Raw genomic sequence first — 23941 nt, 5'->3', positions numbered from 1 at the left:
TTGACTACAGTCCTTATGCTATACTTTACATCCCCATGACTATTTTGTAACTACTAATGTGTACTTCTTAATCTTTTCCCTTTTTTCACCCAGCCCTGCCCCCAACTCTCTTCCCTACTGGCAATCATCAAAATGTTCTTTGTATCTATGAATTTGTTTGTTTTGTTTGTTCATTTGTTTTCTTCTTTACATTCCACACATGAGTGAAATTGTATGGCATTTGTCTTTCTGTCTGACTTACTCCACTCAGCACAAAACTCTCTAGGTTTATCCATGTTGTTGCAGATGGCAAGATTTTGTTCTTTTTTATGGCTGAGTAATATTCCATTTTATATATACCCCTCTTCTTTATTTACTCATCCATTGATAGACACCAAGGTTGCCTCCGTATCTTGGCTATTTTAAATAATGCTGCAATGAACATATGGATTCACATGTCCCTTACAATATATGTTTTTGGTTTCTTTGGATAAATACCCAGAAGAGGGATTACTGGGTCCTGCTTTGTTTCTTGTTATAGCCTTTGTTTTAAAGTCTACTTTGTCTAGTATAAGTATTGCTACATCAGCTTTTTTTGTTTCTTTGTTCCCATTTTCATGAAATATTTTCCATCCCCTCACCTCCAGTCTGTGTGTGTCTTTCAATCTGTACTGAGTCTCTTTTAGGCAACATGTGTAAGGGTCTTATTTCCTTGTTCATTCAGCCACCTATCTTTTTGATATGAGTATTAAATCCATTTATAATTAAAATAATTGTTGATAGATGTGTAGTTATTGCCTTATTATTATTCACATTTTTGATCATTTATTTTTCTCTTCTTAAAGAAGTCCCTCTGATATTTCTTATAACATTGGTTTGGTGGTAATGAACTCCTTTAGCCTTATCTTGTCTGGGAAGCTCTTTATCCTTCAATTCAAAATGATAGCCTTGCTGGGTAGAATAATCTTGATTGTAAGTCCTTGCTTTTCATCACTTTGAATATTTGGTGCCACTCCCTTCTGTTGAAAAATCAGCTCACAATCTTACGAGGGCTTCCTTATGGGTAATTAATTGCTTTTTTCTTGCTACTTTTAAGATTATCTCTTTGTCTTTAACTTTGGCCTTTTACTTATGATGTGTCTTGGTGTGGGCCTCTTTGGCTTCATCTTGTTTGAGACTCTTTGTACTTCCTGGGCTTGTATGTCTACATCTAATACACAATTAGATGTTCCTTCACCAGGTCAGGGAAGTTTTCTGCCATTATTTCTTGAAATAGGTTTTCAATTCTTTGCTTGCTCCTCCTTTTGGTACCCTTGTGATGCAAATGTTGGTATCCTTGATGTTGTCCCAGCGGCTCCTTAAACTACCCTTATATTTTTGGATTTTTTTCTTGTTGCTGTTCTGATTGGGTGTTTTCCTCTACCTTCTCTTCTAAATCGCTGATTTGATCCTCTTCTTCATCCAATCTACTATTGATTCCTCCTATGTTATTCTTCATTTCAATTATCGTATTCTTCATTTTTGACTGGTTCTTTTTTATTTTCTATCTCCACTTTTATGTTTTCTATCTCTTTGTTAACGTTCTGGCTGAGTTCATCTACTCTTCCCGTAAGTTCATTGAAGATCCTTATAACCAGTTTTTTTTTTTTAATTTTTATTTTTCAATTAGAGTAGACAGTCAATGTTATTTAATATTAGTTTCGGGTGTACATTATAGTGGTTTGACATTTATATAATTTACAAGGTGGTCCCCCTGATTAGTACCCACCTGGCACTATATATTGTTATTACAATATTATTGACTATATTCCTTATGCTATATTTCACCTCCCCTTCACCATGACTATTTTATAATTATGAATTCTTTTTCTTAAACCCTTCACCTTTTTCACCCAGTCCCCCCTAGTCCCCCAGGTGAGAACCATGTAGCTAGTAAGAAGTTGTTGGAGAGTAGGTCTATTTTGAAAATCAAGCCAACAGGATTTGCTGAAAGATTGTATTTTAGATATAAAAGCAAGAGAGGAGTCAAGAATTTTTGTCTGTCAAAATGTTTAGACTCATAAACTAAAAGGATAGATTTGCTGTTTACTGAGTTGAACCTCAGGTGGAAGAAGGCAATGTGATGACAGAAGCAGGAGGAAAAAAGGGAATGTGATGAGGAGCCATGAGTCAACGAATGGGGAAAGCTTCTAGAAACTAGAAAAAGCAAGGAAACAGATTCTTTCATAGAACCTCCAGAAGGAACTAGCCCTGTCAACACCTTGATTTTAGCAGTGTAAAACTCATTCAGACTTATGACCTACAGAACTATAAGATAATAATGTGTGTTGTTCTAAGCCACTAAATTTGTGGTAACTTGTCACAGCAGTGATAGGAAGCTAATACACAATTAGATGTTTAAGTACAGATGCTGAATAGCTGTTGCATATGAATCTGGAGTTCAGGAAAGAAGCATGGAAATATGAATGGCAACTCATCACTATCTAGGTTTATTGAAAACCGTAAGGCTGGAGGAGAGCACCAACAGAGAGAGTGTAGACGGAGAAAAAGACGAGGACTCTAGACTGTTTTTGTTCACTCCAATGTCTAGAGATCAGGTATATAAGAAAACTAACCTAGGAAAATGAGAAGGAGTATCTTGTGAGGCATGAAGAGAGCCAAGAGTGTGAGGTCCCAGAAGCCAAGAGAAGAAAGTATAAAATGCTGCTTCATCAAATGTTTGCCATTTAATGCTCACTAGTGATCTCAGTCTTGAATTTTTTCTAACTCTTAAAAAAATTCTAGGAAGGACAATTGATATTTGAGAGTCAGATACTCTATAAAACGTGTTTATTTTTATTCTTTTAGAGATTGTCTAAGCTCTGGTCCACTCTTAGAAAGCTATATAGCTGGATAATACTATTTGGGTGCTTAGAATGGTATCATTTATTGCATTTGACAAGTATTTTCAAATGCCTCTTGGCTAGGCCCTATGGAATCCACTAATGAACTAAGAAGATCTCTGTTCTCATTGGAGAACTCCAATGGAGGGCCTTCACTTAGGTCAAACATGACCTCTATCAATCGCTCCCCATTTTTTCCAATAGTTGGCCCTCTCTTTATTTGTACATGTCTCTTTCATAAAGTTCATCACATTTAATATAACAACCAGTTATTACCTCTGCTATTAATCTTTCCCTCTCATAAGGAACCAGTCCCCTCTTAGTCATTTTTATATACAAATTCCTTCATAGGTAGATTGGCAGTGTAGTTTATTATTAAAACCAGAAAACATTTATGAGAGAAAGGAGGCACTCTTAATGACCACACAAAGGATATAAACTAGTACTTCCCAGGGTAAACTGGGATAAATGGTCACCCTATTCCTCTGTTTCTAGCTCAGTAACTGTTGAATAAATACAGTTTACTCCCTGTAAAAACAAACACTTTTACTGAAATTCGACAATATTTTGCCTTTTGCTTTCATTTAGGATTAATATGTAGAAAATAATGTCAGGAAAAGTGTTTCTGCCTCTTTTGTAGAACTGTTATTGGAGACTCTGTTCGTTATTTTTTCGATGTTCCTCATGTAAAGAGCCATGTAATAATTCCTTTTAGAATTGAATTCTGGAAAAATTATTGCTTTTTTCAAGAGCTCATGGTATTCTTTCTTTTCCTTGGTAATGAGATCTCTGTAATACATCAATTCCTCTTACCTTGGCAGTAGATGCTAGAGCTAACTTACATCCTAAATTTGGGTATTGTGTCAAATTTTTCTGGTGTGACTTTCTTTTTCCTCAAACATTTATTGATCACCTAATATGTGTTGGGCTCTGTTATTTAGGCTGGAAATATGGCAGAGATCCACACAGATTTGATCCCTGCTTTCATGGCATTTTCTTGGTTCTTGAGAGTTTACATGTTTTTTAAATATGGTATTAGGATATTTTCTTAAAGGAAGCCTTGAATTCTTTCAGGAGCAAGGTAAGTATAAAAAAACAAATAGAATAAAGTACAACAGCCTAGCATATTAAATAAGGGTTTTGCATTTAGACATGGAAGGCTAGGGGAGAGATAGGGCATGAAATCACTTGAGTAGACCAAGAGCCTTGAAACTCATATTTGGGTATTATTATTTTTCATGATGTTTCAGACCCATTATTGTGCTTTTACCATAGTGACATTTATAGAGGAATGAAGGGAAGGCATGCTTAAGAAAATAGAATTACTTCTAAAACTGTATTTAGAATCTTTACTAATATAAGTAAAGAATGCTTAATCAAGTAAAGCATATGAAGATATTGTCATAAGCCAAAAATGCTGTAAGTGCTTGTCTGTAGGCTATAAAGAAAAGAGAATTAATGATTAATTGTGTTTTATTAAGATATGCCCTAAGATTGAGTGAATATTTTGGGTTTTGAATATAGAGTAGCCTCATTTTGCAGATCAAGAAAATAAGTACTGTATTTTTAAAAGAAATAACCTTACCACTGTAGTGATGAGAAGATGAACTCAGGTGTCTCTTATAACCTTAGAGAAGTACTTAAATTTTCTTCCCAGACAAGAGAAGGGGATTAGAAGTAAGCCACTGTCTTGGCTGGTAAAACAGGCCCATTAAAAACAAGAAACATATCTTTATGCTTATTTAGCATGTAACAGTGTCAGAGAAGGAAGGCCAGCTGAAGGAAGGGCTCCTCGTTTGGGCAATTTAGTTCTACATTTTGAGCTCTGGGAAGAATGGGAGTGTAGGGGATATAAGAAAATAGACTGACATGAGGGAGTGGGGGATCGAGAGGGATAGAGAATGAAAAAGGCAGAGAAGGCTGCTTTCACAAAGCCAACGGTGTTGGAGATTTCTCTTCTACAACTGCAATATTGAAATGCATATGAAACTAGTAACATTAAACTAACCAATGTATTATAGTAAAGGAATCAAAATTTAATTTTGGAGACCTTGAGTTCCACTGATTCTAACTATTGATTATGCTGCTTCAACATACAGGAATAAAATAAAAACAGAAGAATGTTAACTTACCATGTAAACCTTTTTTAAGTTTATATCTACCAAATATCTTGAATAGTGGGTTCCTTTCCTTTCCTAAAAGAAATGTGAATACAGTCATATTCCCTAGGTAATATAAATAAATTTTTTATTTCTTTCAGCCTGTGTGTATGCCACATTTTCAGTCTCTGGATCACTAGCGTTACCATAGTGACATTTATAGAGGGATCATGTGTTTTCAGTAAGTTTAAGGGCTATCTATGGACTTTAACCAGCTCAAGAAGAGAATTCACTGAGATCTAGAATGCTTCAGACAACACTGTAAAAATTGGATTGCCTGAAAACACAGGTTTGTCTTACAACAGAATCCTTCTGTACACACGTAGAGAATGATAGGGCTGGAAAGAGATCTCCAGAATTCATTTATTCTGTTCCCATCTCCAGGCTGAATGGTGGCTAAACTAAAATAGGTGTCTGCAATATTAGTACTGAAGTACCGTACCCAACACTGTCCATTTCCCTAAACTGCAGCCAGTTTAGCTGTCAAATAAAAATAACTTATGGCATGCTACTTTGCCGTCATCTCTTTCCTGGCTCTCCCTTGGGTACCCAAGGTTGCTCAAAACTGAATGTTGTCAGAAATAAAAGTCTGAACTTCAGGGAAGACCTGATCAGAAAGTAAAACCTATTCTTGGCTTTGCACAGCAAGTAGATACCTGTTTACCTATCACCCAATCGTGACAGCTGTTGGAGCTGAAGTTCTGTGAAGAAACCCCTCCCCCGCTAGCTTCACCCCTTGAACTGAGAATTCAAGGGTCACTGGCACAGCTGGAAGAGATGACTGCAACAACTCAGCAAAAAGTATCATTAGATGATTTGCTTCTGAGAACTTCTTTTGAGCCCACCACCTGACCAAACAGCATCACCACCATCATCTGTAAAATATTAACATTTACTGGGGCAGGACAGTGGTCCTGAGACTGATTGCTTGGTGTCAGGGCAGAGTTTACTTCTTTGAAGATGGAATTGAGGAGGCTACATGATTAATTTGAATAACTGGGAGTCTCTATTTCTTGCCATTTGATTTTGGGACTGCAGTGTCACTTTAGGTCAAAACCAAAGACATGTTACCTAGGTTATGAGAAAATAAAAGCTTTAAAACAAAGAAGAAGCCAAGTTTGGAGGGAGAGGAAATGTTGAACTTGGGTTTACATTTCTGAAGAAGAATTGCCTGGAATTTTATAAAAGCAAAGAATACAAATATCATCTTTGTGTTTATATTAGGGAGTAAGCATTTTAAAACGTGCAGTGTATTTTAAACACTTTTCTTCTTTTTAATCTTGCATTGTACCCAAAGAATGCTAATAGTTACCAAATTGTTCTTTGGCAGAATGAACTGACCCTTAAAAAAGAAAAATAAGTATGATAGGATATGATTCTAGCACAGTACAGTTAATGAATCCTCAACTCTGAGCAGGTATTAACTAATCAAATCCAATGATCGCAACCTAGGAGAATTCCTGGGAGCATTTCTTCGCATCGCTTTATGTACATTGCATGGCAATGAAAGACAGTCTCCATGGCTCCTAATAAAGAGATGTTCCTCTTCATTAAGAGAGCAAATTGGATTTATCTCTGCACTGCTCAACCTCCTCATCTGTAAGCCTTAGCTTGTCTCAACCAGTGCTGCTTATCTCAGCAATAAAGCATTCAGTCTCTAGAAGGAGGTTTCTTCTTACACCCTATAAACAGGAGGACGAATATCTTGTTATATGTGCTAAAATGAGTTGAGTGAAATGAGCATGAATCTGCTTTGCTGTCACTAGCTATAATCAGCTTTTCGAATCTACACTGTATCCCCAATTACTCATGGCATGGTAAGGAACACGGATATTTGTGACAACAAACACTTTCCCGAGAAGCAGTAGGTCTAGCAGCCCAGTGACCTGGTTTCTGTGTGCAGAGACATTTTGTTTTCCCAGCTTCTTCACCATGTGCTAACAATTAGACAATGACTCTGTAAATGAGGAGGAAAAAGCAGTGTCATGGATGATGGGTGGTTTGTTTCTTTAGTTCTTTATTGGAAACATATGGAGATCTTTATGTACAAATAGAAAACAATATAATGCTGCCATTATGTTAGCAGCAGCTAATAAAATTCTGCATGAATAACAATCAAACATGTCTCTACCTATGCCAGAATTCTGGTTTACTGACATCTGTACATCCTGTTTAATTCAGCTTGAAAAGATGTTTTATTATTTCAGGCTTTTTATTTCTAGTTGTAAGGAAATTATAGAGCAAGTTTTTTTGTTTTTGTTTTTGTTTCATTCTTTTTGCTTAATTAACTTTATTAGCAAAGTCAATAACTTCTGTTGGAGTAGACCTTCTACTATGATCATAAAAAAATGTTTAAACTCTATACATTTGTGTAACTACAGTCTCTGTATTTAAAAGTGAGGACTTGCATGGCACCTGGAAGTAAGCTTCAGGAGACAGAGCAATGGGGGAAGTGATGTTCCGAGCACAGGCATGTGGGGCAGACCTCTGCATTTGAATTCTGGCTGCCCCACTTATTAACTCGATGGCCTGGGAAAGCTAGTTAAGCACTTTTTTTCACCTGAGTAATGAGAACTGTAAAAGCACTTACAGAATGTGAGCATTACATAGGGTAAGTTGGAAAGCATTTCACACAGCATCTGGTGTGTAGGAAGCACTGCAAAAATGCTGCCAATCATCATTGTGAGAAACTAACAGGTGGTTTAAATGGACATCATCCTTGAAAATGTGAGAGGTACTAATACTTAATGCTAAGACCCGTAACAACAGTTGTTTATCAAGTGCTAATTATACAGCAGGCTTTTAACAATGCATTCTTACTTACAACTCCATGAACTGGGTACCCACTTCATGGAGGAAGAAACTGAGAGGATACGCAGTCTGGCCAAAGTCACAAAGTCAATGACTGGTTAATCTGAGGATCAAATCCAGTCTGAATAATTCCAAAGCTCAAACTCTTTATCTCTCTGCTAACCTGGCTGTCGCATACATAGCCTACAGCACCTTTGAAAGCTCCTTTATCTAGGTTATCCTCTATATTCCTATCAACATTCTGTGACATTGCACAGAGGCATTCACAAACTGTGGAGTCCCCTATCTGTAGGACATCTGTTCATTTGTAGTCGAAGAGTGCTAGGAAGCCCTTAATGCACATTTTCTTAGGCATCCTGTCAAGTTCAACTCATGCAGTCACTTTCACTTTGGTCCACAAAAGTCTTTTCTTTGAAGGTATGCAAAGCTGCATATGCTCGGGCTCATTATTCAAGCTTTGGAAAAGAGCATTTGTCCCAACCTGCAGATGGAGAAGCCAAAGGCCAACGTGACATGACATGGGGATAGAAGGAGAAAGGCAGTCGTCCCCCTTGGCAGGACAGCATGTCAGTTGCTGAGTCAGGAATAGAATGGAGCAGGTCTAGCTCTGTGTCCACCTCATTAGGCTGCTCATTAGTGTTGGTCTGACTGCCAAACTGCCACCTAGCTCCACTTTTAACCTAAATAGTACATAATTCGGAACGCTTTGCCTAATTTTTTTTTTGTTAGAAGGATGAGATATGCCTGCACTATGGGAACTCTCATATATAAGATTACCCAATTCTGTTTTCATTTGTAGGTATGTTGTGATGTTTCTGTCCTCCTTTTTACAGGTGACAGAGAGAGCTAAGGGAGGTTGGAAGCAGGGAGAAGGTTAGGACATGTCAACCTGCGGACCTAGCATCAATGTGCTAGTTAAACGAGCCCTGAGTGTAAGGCATTAATGCAAATATTTTGCATTTATTAACACTAATGAGGCTACTATCATGTAGTAGCCACAGTGGAAAACTGAGGTGGCATATTCTATTATAAACACCTTGGGTCTTTCTCTGAAAACTACCATGAAGACAGAAATTCCTTAGAAGTGAGAGTAGAAATATGAGCAGACTTCTGCTTTGTTAACTTTCTCATCATTAACAACAATACCACAAAACGTTGGTATCCCAGGGCCACCCTGTTCCGTCCTATAAATGCTGGCAACATCCTCCGTTAGAACCTGCTACTGCTTTTGCCCATGTAACAACAGTACACTTCCATGGCAGTGCTTAGGAAATTATTGTAAAAAGAAATCTGTTTTAGAAAAAGAAAAAACCAAAAACAAAACATATATAGCCCTCGGGTTGTTACGTAAATGAAAAATTATTCTAGTTCAGAAGGATTGCTTGTCCCTCTACTCCATGCTATCTATCAGTGGCAGTGTGGAGTTCTGGAAAGCAAGGGGTTTCAGACCCAGCTCTACCATTTTTCAACTGCATGACTTTGAGCAAATCACTTGACCTCGCTGATCCTCAGTTCCTTTTCTATAAAGCTGCTTTGTGTACTTCATGGGTTATGGAAGAAGATCAAAGGAGATTACAAATGTGAAAGCTCTCTGGAAGCACTGTACAAATGTTATTATTGATTTTTACTAGGTTAATAGTGAGGAACAAATACAGTGCCATCCAAGAATAGTTTGGGAATAGCTCAATGGAGTAGTTGTTGGTAGTAGGTGGCCAGTCTTTAAGAAGTAGATGGCTCCTGGGAAACAGATGGCCAGTCCAGTTTGAAGGACCTTGAGCTTCTAAGTCCTAGGTTAGTGTCACAATTTAGCTGTGCACCCCTATGAGAGCTTCTTATATCCTAAGCTCTTGCAGTGGTAAAATCACTGCATGCTTTCTTACTAGGCTTTTTTCGGAAAGAGTTTGAAAACTAGCAGCCTGGAAGAGTCGCCAAAGTTTATGGTGATATGGTTGTACAACAGAGAGAGCAGTATTTCCTGTGTTGTTCTATTACCTCCCTCCCTTCTGATGAACAACAACATCAGAAACCCAAGACAAACTGTAAGTCTGATGCTTTTAAGATTAGGCAGAACTCACAATTAATATAAGAATATTTATTTAGAGGGAGAGATGCAGAGAAATAAGCATACTTTCTTTTGTTTGAAACCATGAATACTATCTGGAGATCCCCCACTATATAGGAATAATTGCATCCTGGTACACAGTAGGCACTTAAGAAAATTGGCTGAAAGAATATTATGGCTAGTAGAAATCATTGAGTAACTTTAATATGAGGCTTTATATTTTCATTGTATTTTTTAATCCTTCTAAGTCAACTTGAGTTTGGCAAATCCCAGGATGAGTAATTGTGCATCTCAGAACAGTTTAGGTAATAGGCAGACCAGACCCTAAATCAGGCAGAGCAAGACGTGTTTTGGCAAGAACTGGTGAAGAGATAAAGTATTTGATTATTGTTGTTGATAGTTCCCAAGGAGAAAGCAAAAAAGCAATAGAAATAAACTAAACTTTTCTCTTTTGTTTAGGCAAATATTTCCAAATATAGCCTGGTGATGGAGTCTGACTTGGGAACCTTCTTACCCTCTGGGCTACAGTTCACTGGCAGTGAAAAGGCCAGGGCCATCATAAAGGAGGTCATGAGCCTGCTGCAGCCTATCAACATCACACAGGTCTTTAGTGCTGGAGAAGGGACAGACATTAACTTCTGGATCCAAGCTGGTGTTCCTGGTAAGACCAAAAGATAAAGTTGGGGTTCCTAATATACTGCTATCAATTTGAAATAAAATTTCTATTTTTGCATGCCACGATGAATACTGATAGACCAATCAATGCATGGGAACCCTAAGCTTTTGTCTATAATGTATAATCTGTTGATTTCCAAACTTGGAAGAATAATATTCATTTATATTTGTTTACTCATCTGTCTTCGCTTTCTAAATTATAAATTCCCCTCATTTCCAGAGATTCTGATTTAACGATTCTGGGATTGGGCCTAGAAAGCCCTTTCTTTGTTTTTTGTTTGTTTGTTTGTTTGTTTGTTTTAATGGGTGTCTTTGGTAATTGTGGTACAAGTGATCTCACGATAAAAATTAGAGAAATAGAGTAGAAAGCGATTATTATTATTAATAAACTTCTAGTCCTGTGCTAGGGAATCTCCTCTGACTCAAATAGTCCCCTACCCAAATACAGTGGTATCTGAAATTCTGCCAGTAGAGATTTGTTCTTTGAGGGTGAGATACTTACTGCTAATCACTTTTTTTCTAATGCAAAGACTCACGTAAGAAGTTGGACCATAAACTAATTTACTCTGATCAGTCATTTATCAGATTGATATTTTTAAGATAAGTCCTGGGCGAGGATGAAATTATGTAATAGGAATAGGCCTGAGGAGGTTACAGGACTAGTACCTGGAACAGTCTTAAAGAAAGCACACCTGTACTTCTTCACAAATTTCCCCCAGACTTGTCATGGGAAGGGGCTATTGATGATATTAAGCATCTCCGACCTGAGGGTTATCCTTCAACACCATCATATTTAAAACTAAAATCATTGTTAAAAGATCCATTTGCAAATTCTTCTGTATCTGTATTATGCAAATAGGATGTTCAGCCTTTAAATACTTTTAATATTACCGTTTCCAGAACCATTTCTGTGGCTACCAAACATTTCAGAGATTTTTTTTTTAAAAAGTGTCTCTCTATATCCACTCCACTCTAGCTTTTTTTTTCAGCCTGCAAAGTAGGTTTCACCAACAGCATGCTACATGGATTTGAGATTTTTTTAAAGTTTACTCTTGATATATTATACATTTTTAAAGCATATTTTAGATTTAAAGGTTTATAATAATCTTACATAACTAAAAATAGAGGAAGCTTTCCTTTATTCTAATACAAGGACCTGAATTCTCTCCAATAGTTTGTGTATATTTTAACCATATTTTGAAATATTTTAAAACAACATTTCCATTTACACTTCTTTGCATTACGTGAACAGATCCGAGACTCTCTTCATATATGTCATTTTTAATCATGGTCAAGGCCTAGTTAGAGGGAGTCTGCCCTTTATGTTGTATAGAATGACTTGTTTAAATTTTAGATTTTTCCTGACCCGTACATTTTCAGTAGGAACCTTCTTAAATTTTGAGAAAAGCTAAATAAGTTTGTTGGATAGTAGATGTGAGGGAAAGACTGAAATATTGTGGGTTAATTAGAGTGAAGACTGGGGGTGGTTAGAGGGGAGGTGAGGAGCTGAAACGAAAGACAGAAGTAGAACCAAAAAACGTGTACTGTCGCTTTTCAGGGGCAGTATTCCTGCCCCCCGCCACTTATCCGTGGGGGATACATTCCAAGACCCCCAGTAGACGCCTGAAATTGTAGATAGGACACGACCCTATATATACTATGTTTTTTCCTGTACATGCATACCTATGGTAAAGTTTAATTTATAAATTAGGTACCGTAAGAGATTAACAACAATAATAAATAGAAAAATTATAACAATATACTTATACTCTAATAAAAGTTATGTAAATATGGTCTCTCTCTCTCTCTCTCTTTCTCTCTTTCTTTGATAACTGATCTAATAATTGAGGTGGCTACTAAGTGACTAACAGGTGGGTGGTGTATACAGTGTGGATACACTGGACAAAGGGATGATTTATATCCCAGTAGTATGGTGTGAGATTTCATCATGCTACCCAGAGCAGTGCACAATTTAAAACTTATGAATTATTTATTTCTGGAATTTTCCATTTAATATTTTTGGACTGAAGTTGACCTCATGTAACTGAAACCATGGAAAGTGAAACAGTGGATAAAGGGGGGCTGCTGTATGTCTTTCTTTTGTTGCATTGGATAATTGAGAATTGGCTCTAGCTTTATTCTTTCCATATAGATATTCCATAAGAGTGGTTCTGTTTAGAACTAACAAGTTGATTTGATTGTCTTCACCATGGTAAGGAGGCTTTTCCTTCTTGCCACAGCAGAGTGGGGGGATTTTAGCCCCATTATGGTTGCTTAAGAATTAATACTAATTACAATTTATTGTGCTCCTGCTATTTAGCAGACACTTAGGCTTTTTGCAGACACTCTTTCCCTCTCTTTTTTTAAATAGTACAACCATCCTAATAGATAAAATATGATTATCCCTACTTCTCAGATGAAAAAACTGACACAGAGGATCTAAATCACTTGCCCAAGGCTATCCTGCTCTTAAATGCAGATGTCACCCTGAGAACAGGCCACTTTGGTTTCAAAGCTGGTGGCCCTTTTCCCACAATATGCAACAACACAGGGGAGTCTGGAATGCTGAGATAGGCTTCCAAATCTATGACAGCATCTGAAATGTTTATCTTACTCAGTTCTTGCTTATGTAAAGGATTTCAGTTCATTCCTGCTCCAAAATAACTTACCCCTGGGGAGAGGAGTTTGTTATTGTAAATAACGACTTATTTCTTCTCACATTCTTTGTTCCACTCCCCTTTCTACCTTTGTAGATCGGGAAGGTTTATATGAAGTTGGTAGTTCATTTAGACTGCAACTAATGTTTCCTAGAATTCTTTATTTTCTTTAGAGTATTGTAAGATCAAACTAAATTATTGCTGTTTTCCCCTATTACCCTTGAGTTATCTTTTGATATTTCAAGTTTGGGCTATTCCTAAAAGAAATAACGGAATTGCTATTGTTACAACTCTTGTTACCTGTTGAAAATTTCAGACCTTTAGAAAAAGATGAAGAACTGAAGTTACTCTGAAAAAGAAAATAAAAATATACCAATATGTACCCTGTATTCTTGAAGATATGGCAAATCATAATGAATTAAACCTGAAGATAGGATTCAAAATACTAATTAAGTTATGATTTAAGTAATTGCTCACCTAACTTTTGAAAAATTAATGAGAAATAATATCTCCAAACTCCATCCTTCCTTTCTTCCTTCTCTTTTTCTTTCCTATTCAGTAAATATCTATTGAGCACCTACCATGCGCTTGGCCTGTCAAATTTCTGTAGTCTGATGACTGGGCTCCAATTTTTTTTAATGTTTCTTATAGATTCAGTACGGAAATGCTAATTAAGAACACAGATAGAATTAAAATTCAACATGGTTTTTATTCATTTTTGAAGCCAAATAGATTAATTTATGAAAGGGTCATCTTTGGAGAGGAAATATGATGTCCTTTATCTATCTAGATGACATCCATAATGCACAGAATAACTATCAACATAAATGTAAGGCTTTGTTTGTGTTTGGGGGGGAGGGTTTCAAAAAATAAGGATCTTAGATGTATTTTCCACTTAAACTCTCTGTTCCAGATATCTTTATGTACTTTAGCCTCCCCCCATTTTCACCTTTCATACTGCTTCCTATTCTTCCCCTCCAAATCCTAGATGCACTTTAAGTTTCATTCTGTATTCATTAGTGTCCATGAATTGTTCTTTAACAGCCCCTGGTATTCTATTGCTTTCCTAACTTTCTAAAACACTCCTATAGTCTGCAATCTGACCCTTGAATTACACACTAACATTTTTCTTGTATTGCTAGGAATTTTTGTGCATCCTGCTTCTCATACCTAGTGATCAATTCTTTGATGTTAAGGTCAATAGTTTCTACTTATTGCCTCCTCTGTATCTCTTAGTTTAATTTTGGAAAAGATTCTTGTAAGTCTAACATGAGAGAAGAAACAAAAACATAGAAATAATTATTTTCTCAACAAGCTTTGGGTGCCTCAGCTTAAGAGTGTGGAGAAAATGAAGGATGCTGAGAAAAGAAACATAAAGATGGAAAAAATATTGGAAGAATGATACAAATTAGAGAGGCTAGAGAAATTAGAATTATTGAATAAATTCTTCTAGTAATTTAACGATTCTCACACATAAAATGGTAAACAGTTGATCCCGACTCTTTCAAAGACAATACAGAGCATGAGTGAAAGTAATGTAAGAGGGATTTAGGTTAGTTTCTATTCACTCAGATAGTAGAGAGGTTTCAAATCTTAAATTTTTGCCTGATTCTCCAATTATGAGCTCCAGGTTAGAATGAAAGGAGTCTATTTCATTCTGAATATGTCAGTAATGAGATAAAATCCATGGTTCTCAGATATCTTTACATGCATCTTCCTTGAACACGTCCTTTTTAAAGAAATTATTCCATAAAATATACATTAATGGAAAAAAAATTAAATACTCTCTTAATGCGACCCGAGGAAGTGAGCACATCCTTATTCCATATCTACCAATAAGAGTTTCCTCCTCTGCTTCAGAATCTGAGAGTCAGCCTTTTTCTGATATTGTTGGCATGTGGTAGACAGTGTACTGGAAAGAATTAAGAGGCCTTGACTGTGTATCCTAACTTTACAACTTCTAATTGCATGTGCTATCTTACTTTTTCTAAGCCTCACTCATTATTAAGCATCCTTATTAGTCCTTATTAATAATCATTAATATGGCAAAGGGGAATCAGTAGTACAGAAGATAGACAAGATCCACATCCTCATAGACTACACAGTCTAGGGAGTGAGACTTGGTTATTTCATCTGCAAAATGAGTATGGTAGCATACATGGCATCATTTCCACCAAGCCTCCATGTGTGTTCCTCCTCTTCTGTTCCCTAGCTCATGGATTGGGACCACCATCCAGAAACATCTAGAGCATACAACCAGATGGTCTATCTCCAAATCCTGTTTACTCCAAATCCCTTCTGTTCCTTAAACTTGTTTCCCCCTCTATACCCCATAGACCTTGTCTCCTTAGTACTCACTGATTCCTACAGCAGCTCCTACTAACATCCCGACCTGTATTCTTAGCCCTTTTTCACCTAATTGGCTCACTGCTGCCACAGTGAACTTTCTAAAATGGAAATCAGTGTATTAATTGGGATTTTGGGGGGCTGCAAAATAAAACAGTAGACCCAAGTCAGAATGGCAGTAAGGGGATTTTTAAAAAAAGAACTCCAAAGTGGGTGGTTATAGAATGCTTAATTTAGTTATCAACCACATCAAGGCCCTTAGTTCTTTACATCTTTCCACTTTTCTATCCCCAGCATGTTGACTTTTGTCTTTAGGCTTTTTCCATCGTGCTCCCAAAATGGCTGTGGTTGTTTCAAGCAACGGATTTTCACACATCGCACATTAGAAGAAAGAATGTCCATGAAGGATGTCCCTTTTTAAAAGTCAGGGAATCTCTTCCAGAAGCCCCAAAGCAGATTTCTCCTCAGTCTCATTGTCCAAAATTATGATATCTGTCCATGGCTAAATCAGGCAATGGAATGGAGTGGAATTACCAAGTTTAGCTTATATTGATCAAATTTTACTTCCTTGGCCTAGGGTAAGGCCCAGTTTTCACTGAAAAATGTAACCTCCTGATGTATGAGAAAAATTGAGATTCTTTAGGAAGAAGATGAGAATTTTCACTGGGTTAGCAACTGAGAGTAGCTGCAGTATCCAATCATCTTTCCTCATTTAAAATCCGTCAGTGTCTCCCCTTTGTCTTCAGAGTGCCATGCCTTTACTCAGCATGGAATTCAAGGCTCTTCTTGCTCCTCTGGCTAGTATGCAGCCTCCCCTTTCATGGCTCCTCCACTCCTGTCTGTCCATCTCTCATTCACACAGGGTCTAAATGAAGTTCCTAGCACACCCAGTGTCTTCACATTTCCTTGCCATCAGACCTGCCTTATTCTTTTCCTTCAACAGATAATTCCTACTTACCCATGATTCAGCCTTTTGTTCTGCTTCTCTTGCGAATCTTCTTTGATATCTATCAGCATGGATTAAGTATCCCTTGCAAATGCCCCTAACGCCTTGTGCTTATCTCATCTCATGGCACTTACCTTTTTCTTACAATTGTGATTGATTGTGAATTCCTCAGAATTCCTAGTGCTTGAGAATTGGTGTCTGACCCTTAATGAAATTCCCATGAATCAAAGAATGAATAAGTAGGGTCTAAGTTTATAGAAATAATAAGATAATGTGGGAGAGATCTGTAAACAGTAAAGCCATAACCTTAGTTACTTTAATAATAATTGCTTAATTGAGCTGTCCTTTCCTTACAGAGCGAATTGTTTTAAAATCACATTTTAATATCTTTCATCTTTCCTCTGATAGTTCAGACTCTATATTGAAGTACCAAATATGCAGATGGCTCAAAATTTCACATATTTTCCTTCTTGCTCATTTCTGTCCAATACCTCATAGGGCATTAAGCAGAACTAAATTAAAACTTTCCATTTCTCTATATCCAAAGGCCTTTTTTTCTAAAATGGTCCAAGAACAAAAGATCAGGACACAAAGTAGTAATGGTGATGTAAAGTAAAGTGAAGGTTCACCCTCTGGACCCAGGACTCATATCTTTTTCAGTCACCAGATGGAATAGTGCAACTCAGCAGTTCTATGTCCCCTGTTCTCCCTAATTAAAAGATGCCTCCTTTATAGTGAAAACAGTCTGAGCCAGTGATGTTTGGAGAGATTGATACTGTATAGCGAGCAGACATCACCGTACTGGGGACTTGACAAGGGCCTTCTCTGGTTTGTGGCCATAGCCCTCATTTGAATAGGCAGACAGCTTCATTCAACTAACAAGCATGTCTCGAGTGCCTCCTATAAACCAGGCACTCTAGACACTGAGGCTAGAACATGAAAAGGACTTACCAGGTCTCTGTTCTTATGGAATTTACATCGTATTGGAGGAGAGGGAAAGAGCAGTGGGAAGAGACAGACTACAACAAAGGAATCAAGAATGGAGAAAAACATTTGAGAATGATAAAGGCTGCACAGGGAATTATAGCGTTGGCTGCCCCTTACCTCTTTAACTTGGGTAAGTCAGTGCTTTTGCTTTAATATTCTTTGACTGCTTATGCTAGATAGGTATGTGTAACATCCACATCAATACCACACTAGTGAAAATTGCTCATCAGAACAGCTATATGCTTCCTCTGTTCTTCTCTCTTGCAGTTGGCCTGCTTCAACTCCACCGAAGCCACTGAGTATCTTGACCAAGGCATACCTGGCGCAAGCCCTACAGTATGACTGTAGCCTAGCAGGAAAGGGCATTGTTTATACCATTGAGCAGTTAGTCATGCACTGCATTATGAAGTCTCTTATATTGTTGCCTTGAGCTGTGGTTTAAAGTGCACACTTTCACTTTAACGTTAATATACTTTGTATTTTATCTACTTAACTGGATTGAGGACCAAGAGAGTATTTTATTCATGCTTATATACCCACAACACGCATTATCACCTGGCACACAGTTGGCATCCAGTAAATGTTTGCTGATTACAAGTATTGATTTGAAGATGAACACAAGAATAGTTAAGTGACAATAAAAAGGAAAATTTTGGTACAATATCAAGATAAATAACACATGCAGAATAATTTTAGGAGGTCATAAGATGGAAGATAAGAAAGATGGAAGAGGTGAATTTGAGCTGGATATTCAGTGATCATAGTATCAAAATGGATGGAAGGAGTAGAGGAAGGCAATCTTGGTGACAAAAATAATGTGAACAAAGGCAGGTGTCCCCATGGTGATGGTTAGGAGAATGATTTCATTGGGCAGAGAACTCATCTTGGAGAATATCAGATAAGAAGAACAGTTAAGTTTCTCTTAGCCAGATGAAGAAGAGCATAAATTTCAGGTGGAAAACTCTAGTCATTGATGCAAAGTCACTAGAAGTCTTCAGCAGAAGAATTTGATGAGAAGTGCTTTTGGAAGGGAGTTCCAAAAAGTTCATGCCAGGGATACCCCATTATACCCGAGGAGGTGTCTCGAAGTGAGAGAGCCTGGAGTGAAAAGGGATCTTGAGCAAGCAGCACAGCGTTAGAAACAATTACTTTAGAAAAACAAAGGCTAACACTAAATTACTGCTCTATTTTATGCACTATCAGTACTCCCACTCCCCGAAACTCTATGACTTAATTTATCTACTATTTCCCATGGCTTCTAATAATGTAGCCTAGAAAAGTTTGACTTCTCTAACTGCATCTTTCAAGGTCTCAGGGTTGGTTCTTCTGGGTTCCCCTTTCTATACATTTGACTTTCCATCAGTTTCACTTAATACTTTACAAATGTGATAGCTAGATGATGATGATACATAGATAGGTAGGTAGGTAGATAGACAGACAGACAGACAGACAGACAGACAGACAGGTAGATAGATAGATAGATAGATAGATAGATAGATAGATAGATAGATAGATAGATAGATAGATATAGATAAATGGAACATGCAGAAATAAGATATGGCCTGTTTTCCCCAAGAGTTTACAATCTAAGACTGTAATTTGGTTTACTTACTAATCATTAAAACAAGAAGACTTTACCATGGAAAACTAAATAGAGCTACACTGTAATTTCTAAGAAAGAAATCTAAAAATTTCTTGAAAGCCAGTAGAGTACAAAGAAGTAGGATTTCAAAATATGTTTCCTCTTGTCAGCTCTGTGAACTTTATCGATACCTACTTTAAGTGATTAGAGAATGTAAAATTTGGTATAGCCTGTTTTATTATATTAGATGATTTTAGAGTGTAGTTTAAAAAATTATTACAGAAAATTTCAAACATACAAAAGTAGAATAGTCTAATGAACTCTCATGTACTCACCACTCAGCCTCGGGAATTTTTCATTCATGGGCAGTCTTTTTTCATCCATACCCCAGTCACTTCCCTACACATGGATTATTTTGAAGCAAATGCCCAACATTATATCATTTCATTTGTAAATATTTTAATTTGTATCTCTAAAGGATAAAGACTCTTTTATATAAATAATTATAATAATATTATTCTTGTTAAAGTATTTTTCAATAATTTCTTAGTATCATATCCAATATATGGCCAGTTTTCAAATGGTTCCAATTGTTTCCAAACTTTTTCTCCGTTGTTTTTTGTTTGTTTGTTTGTTTAACCAGGATTATAGTGAAGTTAAACAATGCAATTGGTTAATGTCTTTTAAGTTTCTTTTAATCTATAGGTTCTCCCTTCATCTTTCTTCTTTCCTGCCACTTATTTGTTACACAAACTAATAAAATTGTCCCATGGGATTGCCTACATTCTAGATTTAGGTGATTCCATTTCCATGGTGTCATTTAACATGTTCCCATTTTCCTTTATATTTTCTGTGAATTGATAGTTAAATCTAGAGACTTCTTGTGATTCAAGTTTAATTTTTCTTTCTTTTTTTTGGCGGGGAGTGCGAAGAATATTTCTTAGGAGTCACTATTTATTTCCATTAGGGGTACTGTCTAATTGCTTATTTATGATGTTAGTGGTCATTGAAAACTATTGCCTAGATCTGTTATTTCATTGGGGATTACAAAATGGTAACCCTGATTATTAGTTGAAATAATTCTATAAAAAAGAACTTTCTCTTCAACTATTTGGTTGACATGAGATTCTTTTGTGGAAGATAGGCAGGATAAATTTTTCATTCTTTCCTTTTATTTATCCATTTCAAAACTTATTTGTTGGTTCCCCAGTATCTTCCAAGATGACTAATTGGGTTGCTTTTTTTTACTATCATTATTTACTGGTGAACTTAAAAATATTTGATGCACTTCATCTTGTTACAGTAATTAGTCTTATTAATGCTCAAATTGTCCCATCCTTGGCTAGTGAGAGCCTCTTTAAGCTGCTTCTGAGTCCTTATGACATGACCCTTGTAGTCATTGATAGTTTCTGTTTCCTAGCTTTCTAGGTGACAAAATGTTCCAGGCCAGCTTACAGATTTCCTGTCCCAGATCTGGAATCAGCTATTCATCTAAAGAGCCCAGTTTCTTCTACTAGATCATGGTATAATGAGGCCACAGTCTGAACACGAAGTGTACCCATCGCTACTGGGTTGATCATTGTTTCTCGATCTTTTCAGTAGATAGAAGTAGATAATAGTATTTTTTTTCTCTTAAGAATTATATTATAAATTGCATGACATTTCCAATTCAAGTTCAAGACTACAAAGTTATGCTTTACCTCACTGATGTCTGCGTCTCCTTTTTCCCTTGCTAAAATTCCTGATTCTTAGTATAACAACATAACCACTCATTTGTCATATAGTTATATACACACACACTACAATAGATTTACAGTAGTCTCAGAATAACAATACCAATATAACTACCAACAGCATGATTATTGAAAAAATTTTGTTTATTACAGATTTTTGTCTTTAGTATGTATATTTCACTATGTAGAAATTTCTGTTAACCTGTAATGCAAGTTACTATGAATGTGGTATCATTTCCATCTTTTACTTTTTTGTTTTAAAACCTGAAACTTCTGATTTCTAAAATGTTGAAATGCTTACTTATGATTTTTCTTTATAAAGCAGGAATGAGGTTGCAGATAGGAATAATTTGGGGACTTATTAAAATAATTACCTTTGGAGTGTCACAGTTGGATCTTCAGGACATACCATTGCCTGTTCTTTCTTCTTAGACCCGACTCAGACAATTTCGCAATTTCATTCATTCACTCAAGATATACCTAGTAAGTACTCTATGACTTTCAGACAAGAGGAATAAGAAGGGAATTTAACATGTATTAAGCGTCTGCTATGTGTCAAGTATTATTCTAGTTGCTTTACATTCATCATCTCATATATTTTCATAAGAGCCTTTTAAAGTATACATTCTTATTCCGTAACCAATTATCAGATGAGGCAATTGGAGCTCAGGGAATTTCCTTTCTCAAAAGTCTCTACTATTAAGTAGAGAAGCTGGAATTAATATATTAATCTGTTTTATTCAATTTCATATGTAAGATACTATCCCTATCCTCAAGGAGTTAATGGAGGGTTTAGACATAGGAAGAACAAAGTGCAATAGAGGTTCAGGCAAGAGAGGCATTAAACGCCTAGACATCACAAAAGAGACATCATTTCACCTGATTTTCAAGAAAGAGTAGAATTTTGTGGGTTGGAGAAAGAGTGGATTCCATGTGACAAGATGGGAGTGAGCAAAATTCCATAGGTAAGAAAATACAGTGGATTCTCAAGATGAAAAGTAGTCTGGCTTGACCAAAGTTTAGTTTAATATAGGAAAATAGAGCTAAAACTGAAAGATTTCCTGGGACCTCAGTTGAGACCTGGAAGGCATTCTGGGGATTTGGGACAGTCAGAAACTTTTGGAGGTTTTGAATAGGAGTGAGATGTAATGGGGCTCAATCCCAGCCATTGGGCAGGCTCCTTTTAACCCTCATCCTACTCCTTTGAGAGACTCAGAACAAGACCCAGCTTCATAGATCAACACATCTCACAGAGTAGTCTGCATGTCTTTTAGTAGTTTCTTGCTAAAGTTGCATTTTTTTGATGTTTTGCTAATTGAAGTTTTGCCAGATTAAAACTTTCAGTTGGAGAGAGACAAAGAACAGTCCTATGAAACATTGCACTGTGATTGGCAGTGGTTAGTTGTGCTAGAACTCTGAGACATCAACAATAACGCCTGACTGGAATGGCACATACTCAACCTGCTAGTCGAACCTCTTTAAGTCAAATACATCTTAAAGTATTGTGCTAGTTCATCTATTTTTAATGATCTCTGCTAAAAATGTGCTTATCAATTTAATTGCTTTAATAAGTATGGGATTATGGAAACTACAGATAAAACATCACAATTCAAGAGATTTTGAAAAAATTGAGTTCAGATTGGATACAGACTTTTTACTATAGAAACTAGTTATACCTCAATTGCACACAGTAGACACTTTAATTTGGGTGATTTCATTGGCTTAAGATCTTCCCTTTGCTCAATATTAAAGTTCAAAAATTATCACTTAACTTGATATCCTTGTACATTCATTCCCCTCTTGGGAATTTCTAACATAGTGAATTAAATCTCCTTATTATCCCATTTTTATAAGAAAGTGTGAGATTGCATAATTCATTGTAACTAAACTTTCCTTTACAATGTGACATTTGCTGTCTTAATTGTCCTTCCAATTTATAATGCGTAAATCAAATATGGTTGAGCTCTGTGAAATTCATTAGTTATGGTTCTTTTGAAATCTGAGTGAGCTATTGCCTATAATAAGACAAGTCATGGAGTGCACCTTCAGTATTCCTTATTTTCTTTATTTCTTATGTTTCATGGTAATAGCTAAAATAGTCTCCTTGCAGGTGAGAGAACAGAATCTTATGTAAAGATAAGGCACGGCCTTCATCGGTACCCCAAACTACCCAGTTACAGAATGTTTAAACCTAGATAGAAATGTTTGCTGGACGCATCTTTACAAAACCACGTGTGTTTTTTTTGCATAAATAGTTCATTAATTATTGTTGATGTCATATTTCAAGAATTAAGGTACTTATAGATATTTTAATACCTTTAGCTGGTACAATACTGTAAAGTGCAGTGCAGAAATAGGGCCATCGTCTAGAGGGGTCAGTGATTCCACACTTACTCTTTCTGACAGAAGATTTTATCTAAGATACCCTAATAATTGTAGTCTCTTGGCATGTTAGCCTCAACTTTCCCACCTTAAGCTTTAATTATTTTTTTTATGCTAGTGTAGACCTAGTCAAGCTCATATAAACCCAAGATATGTATTTAGGTTACAGTTGTGTTTCACACCCTTGACTATACTTTAAAATCACCTTGGGAGCTTTTAAAAATGTATCAACAGTAGGCCCCACTCCCAAATATTCAGGTTTAATTGGTCTGGCCTCAGAACCACAACAGTAGCACAAGTCCAGGGAACACCATTTACCGAGAAAAATTCATCTAAGTGCCCCAACCTCCTGGAGCACAAGTCCATTGTATTCTGTGTGAATGATGCCTGCTGTACTTGCGCAAACTCGGAGGCCTAGAGTGAGGGCTTGAGCACACCTGTTTTTAGAAACTCCCCAAGTTATTCCAATATGCAGCCAGAATTGAGAAGCATTTCGAGGTTCAGGAATACTTCGGAGATATTGCAAATTCAGTTCCAGACCATGGCAGTAAAGCTAGTATCACAATGAGCTGTAATCTTTTTGTTGGTAGAGGATCTTGCCTTCAATTTATAAAAACACAGCGTCTGTGAAGCATGGCACGCTAAGTGCAACAGTATGAGGTGTGCCTGTCAAATAGCTCAGGTTCTGAGAGCATGGATTGAGGGACCGTGGAGAAATGGATTCAAAATCTCACTCCACT

The 23941-nt window shown here is 36.6% G+C and overlaps 1 protein-coding gene across 4 annotated transcripts in view; it reads left to right on the top strand.

Moving 5' to 3' along the window:
* Positions 1 to 23941, top strand: part of CPQ (carboxypeptidase Q) — a 432637-nt gene that overhangs the window by 346413 nt on the left and 62283 nt on the right. For 2 of the 4 annotated variants that reach the window (XM_039853809.1, XM_039853811.1), the window contains one exon: positions 10353 to 10554. The exons of 1 other annotated variant lie outside the window; for it this stretch is intronic. In XM_039853809.1, coding sequence (XP_039709743.1) covers positions 10353 to 10554 — 202 coding nt within the window. Of the gene's footprint in view, positions 1 to 10352; positions 10555 to 21141; positions 21267 to 23941 lie in introns of those variants that run through there. One more of the 4 variants, XM_039853810.1, reaches the window with a different exon arrangement.

Source organism: Pteropus medius, unplaced genomic scaffold, assembly GCF_902729225.1.
Source record: "Pteropus medius unplaced genomic scaffold, Ma_sr-lr_union100, whole genome shotgun sequence".
NCBI lineage: Eukaryota > Metazoa > Chordata > Mammalia > Chiroptera > Pteropodidae > Pteropus > Pteropus medius.
This window is presented reverse-complemented; position numbering and strand designations above follow the sequence as displayed.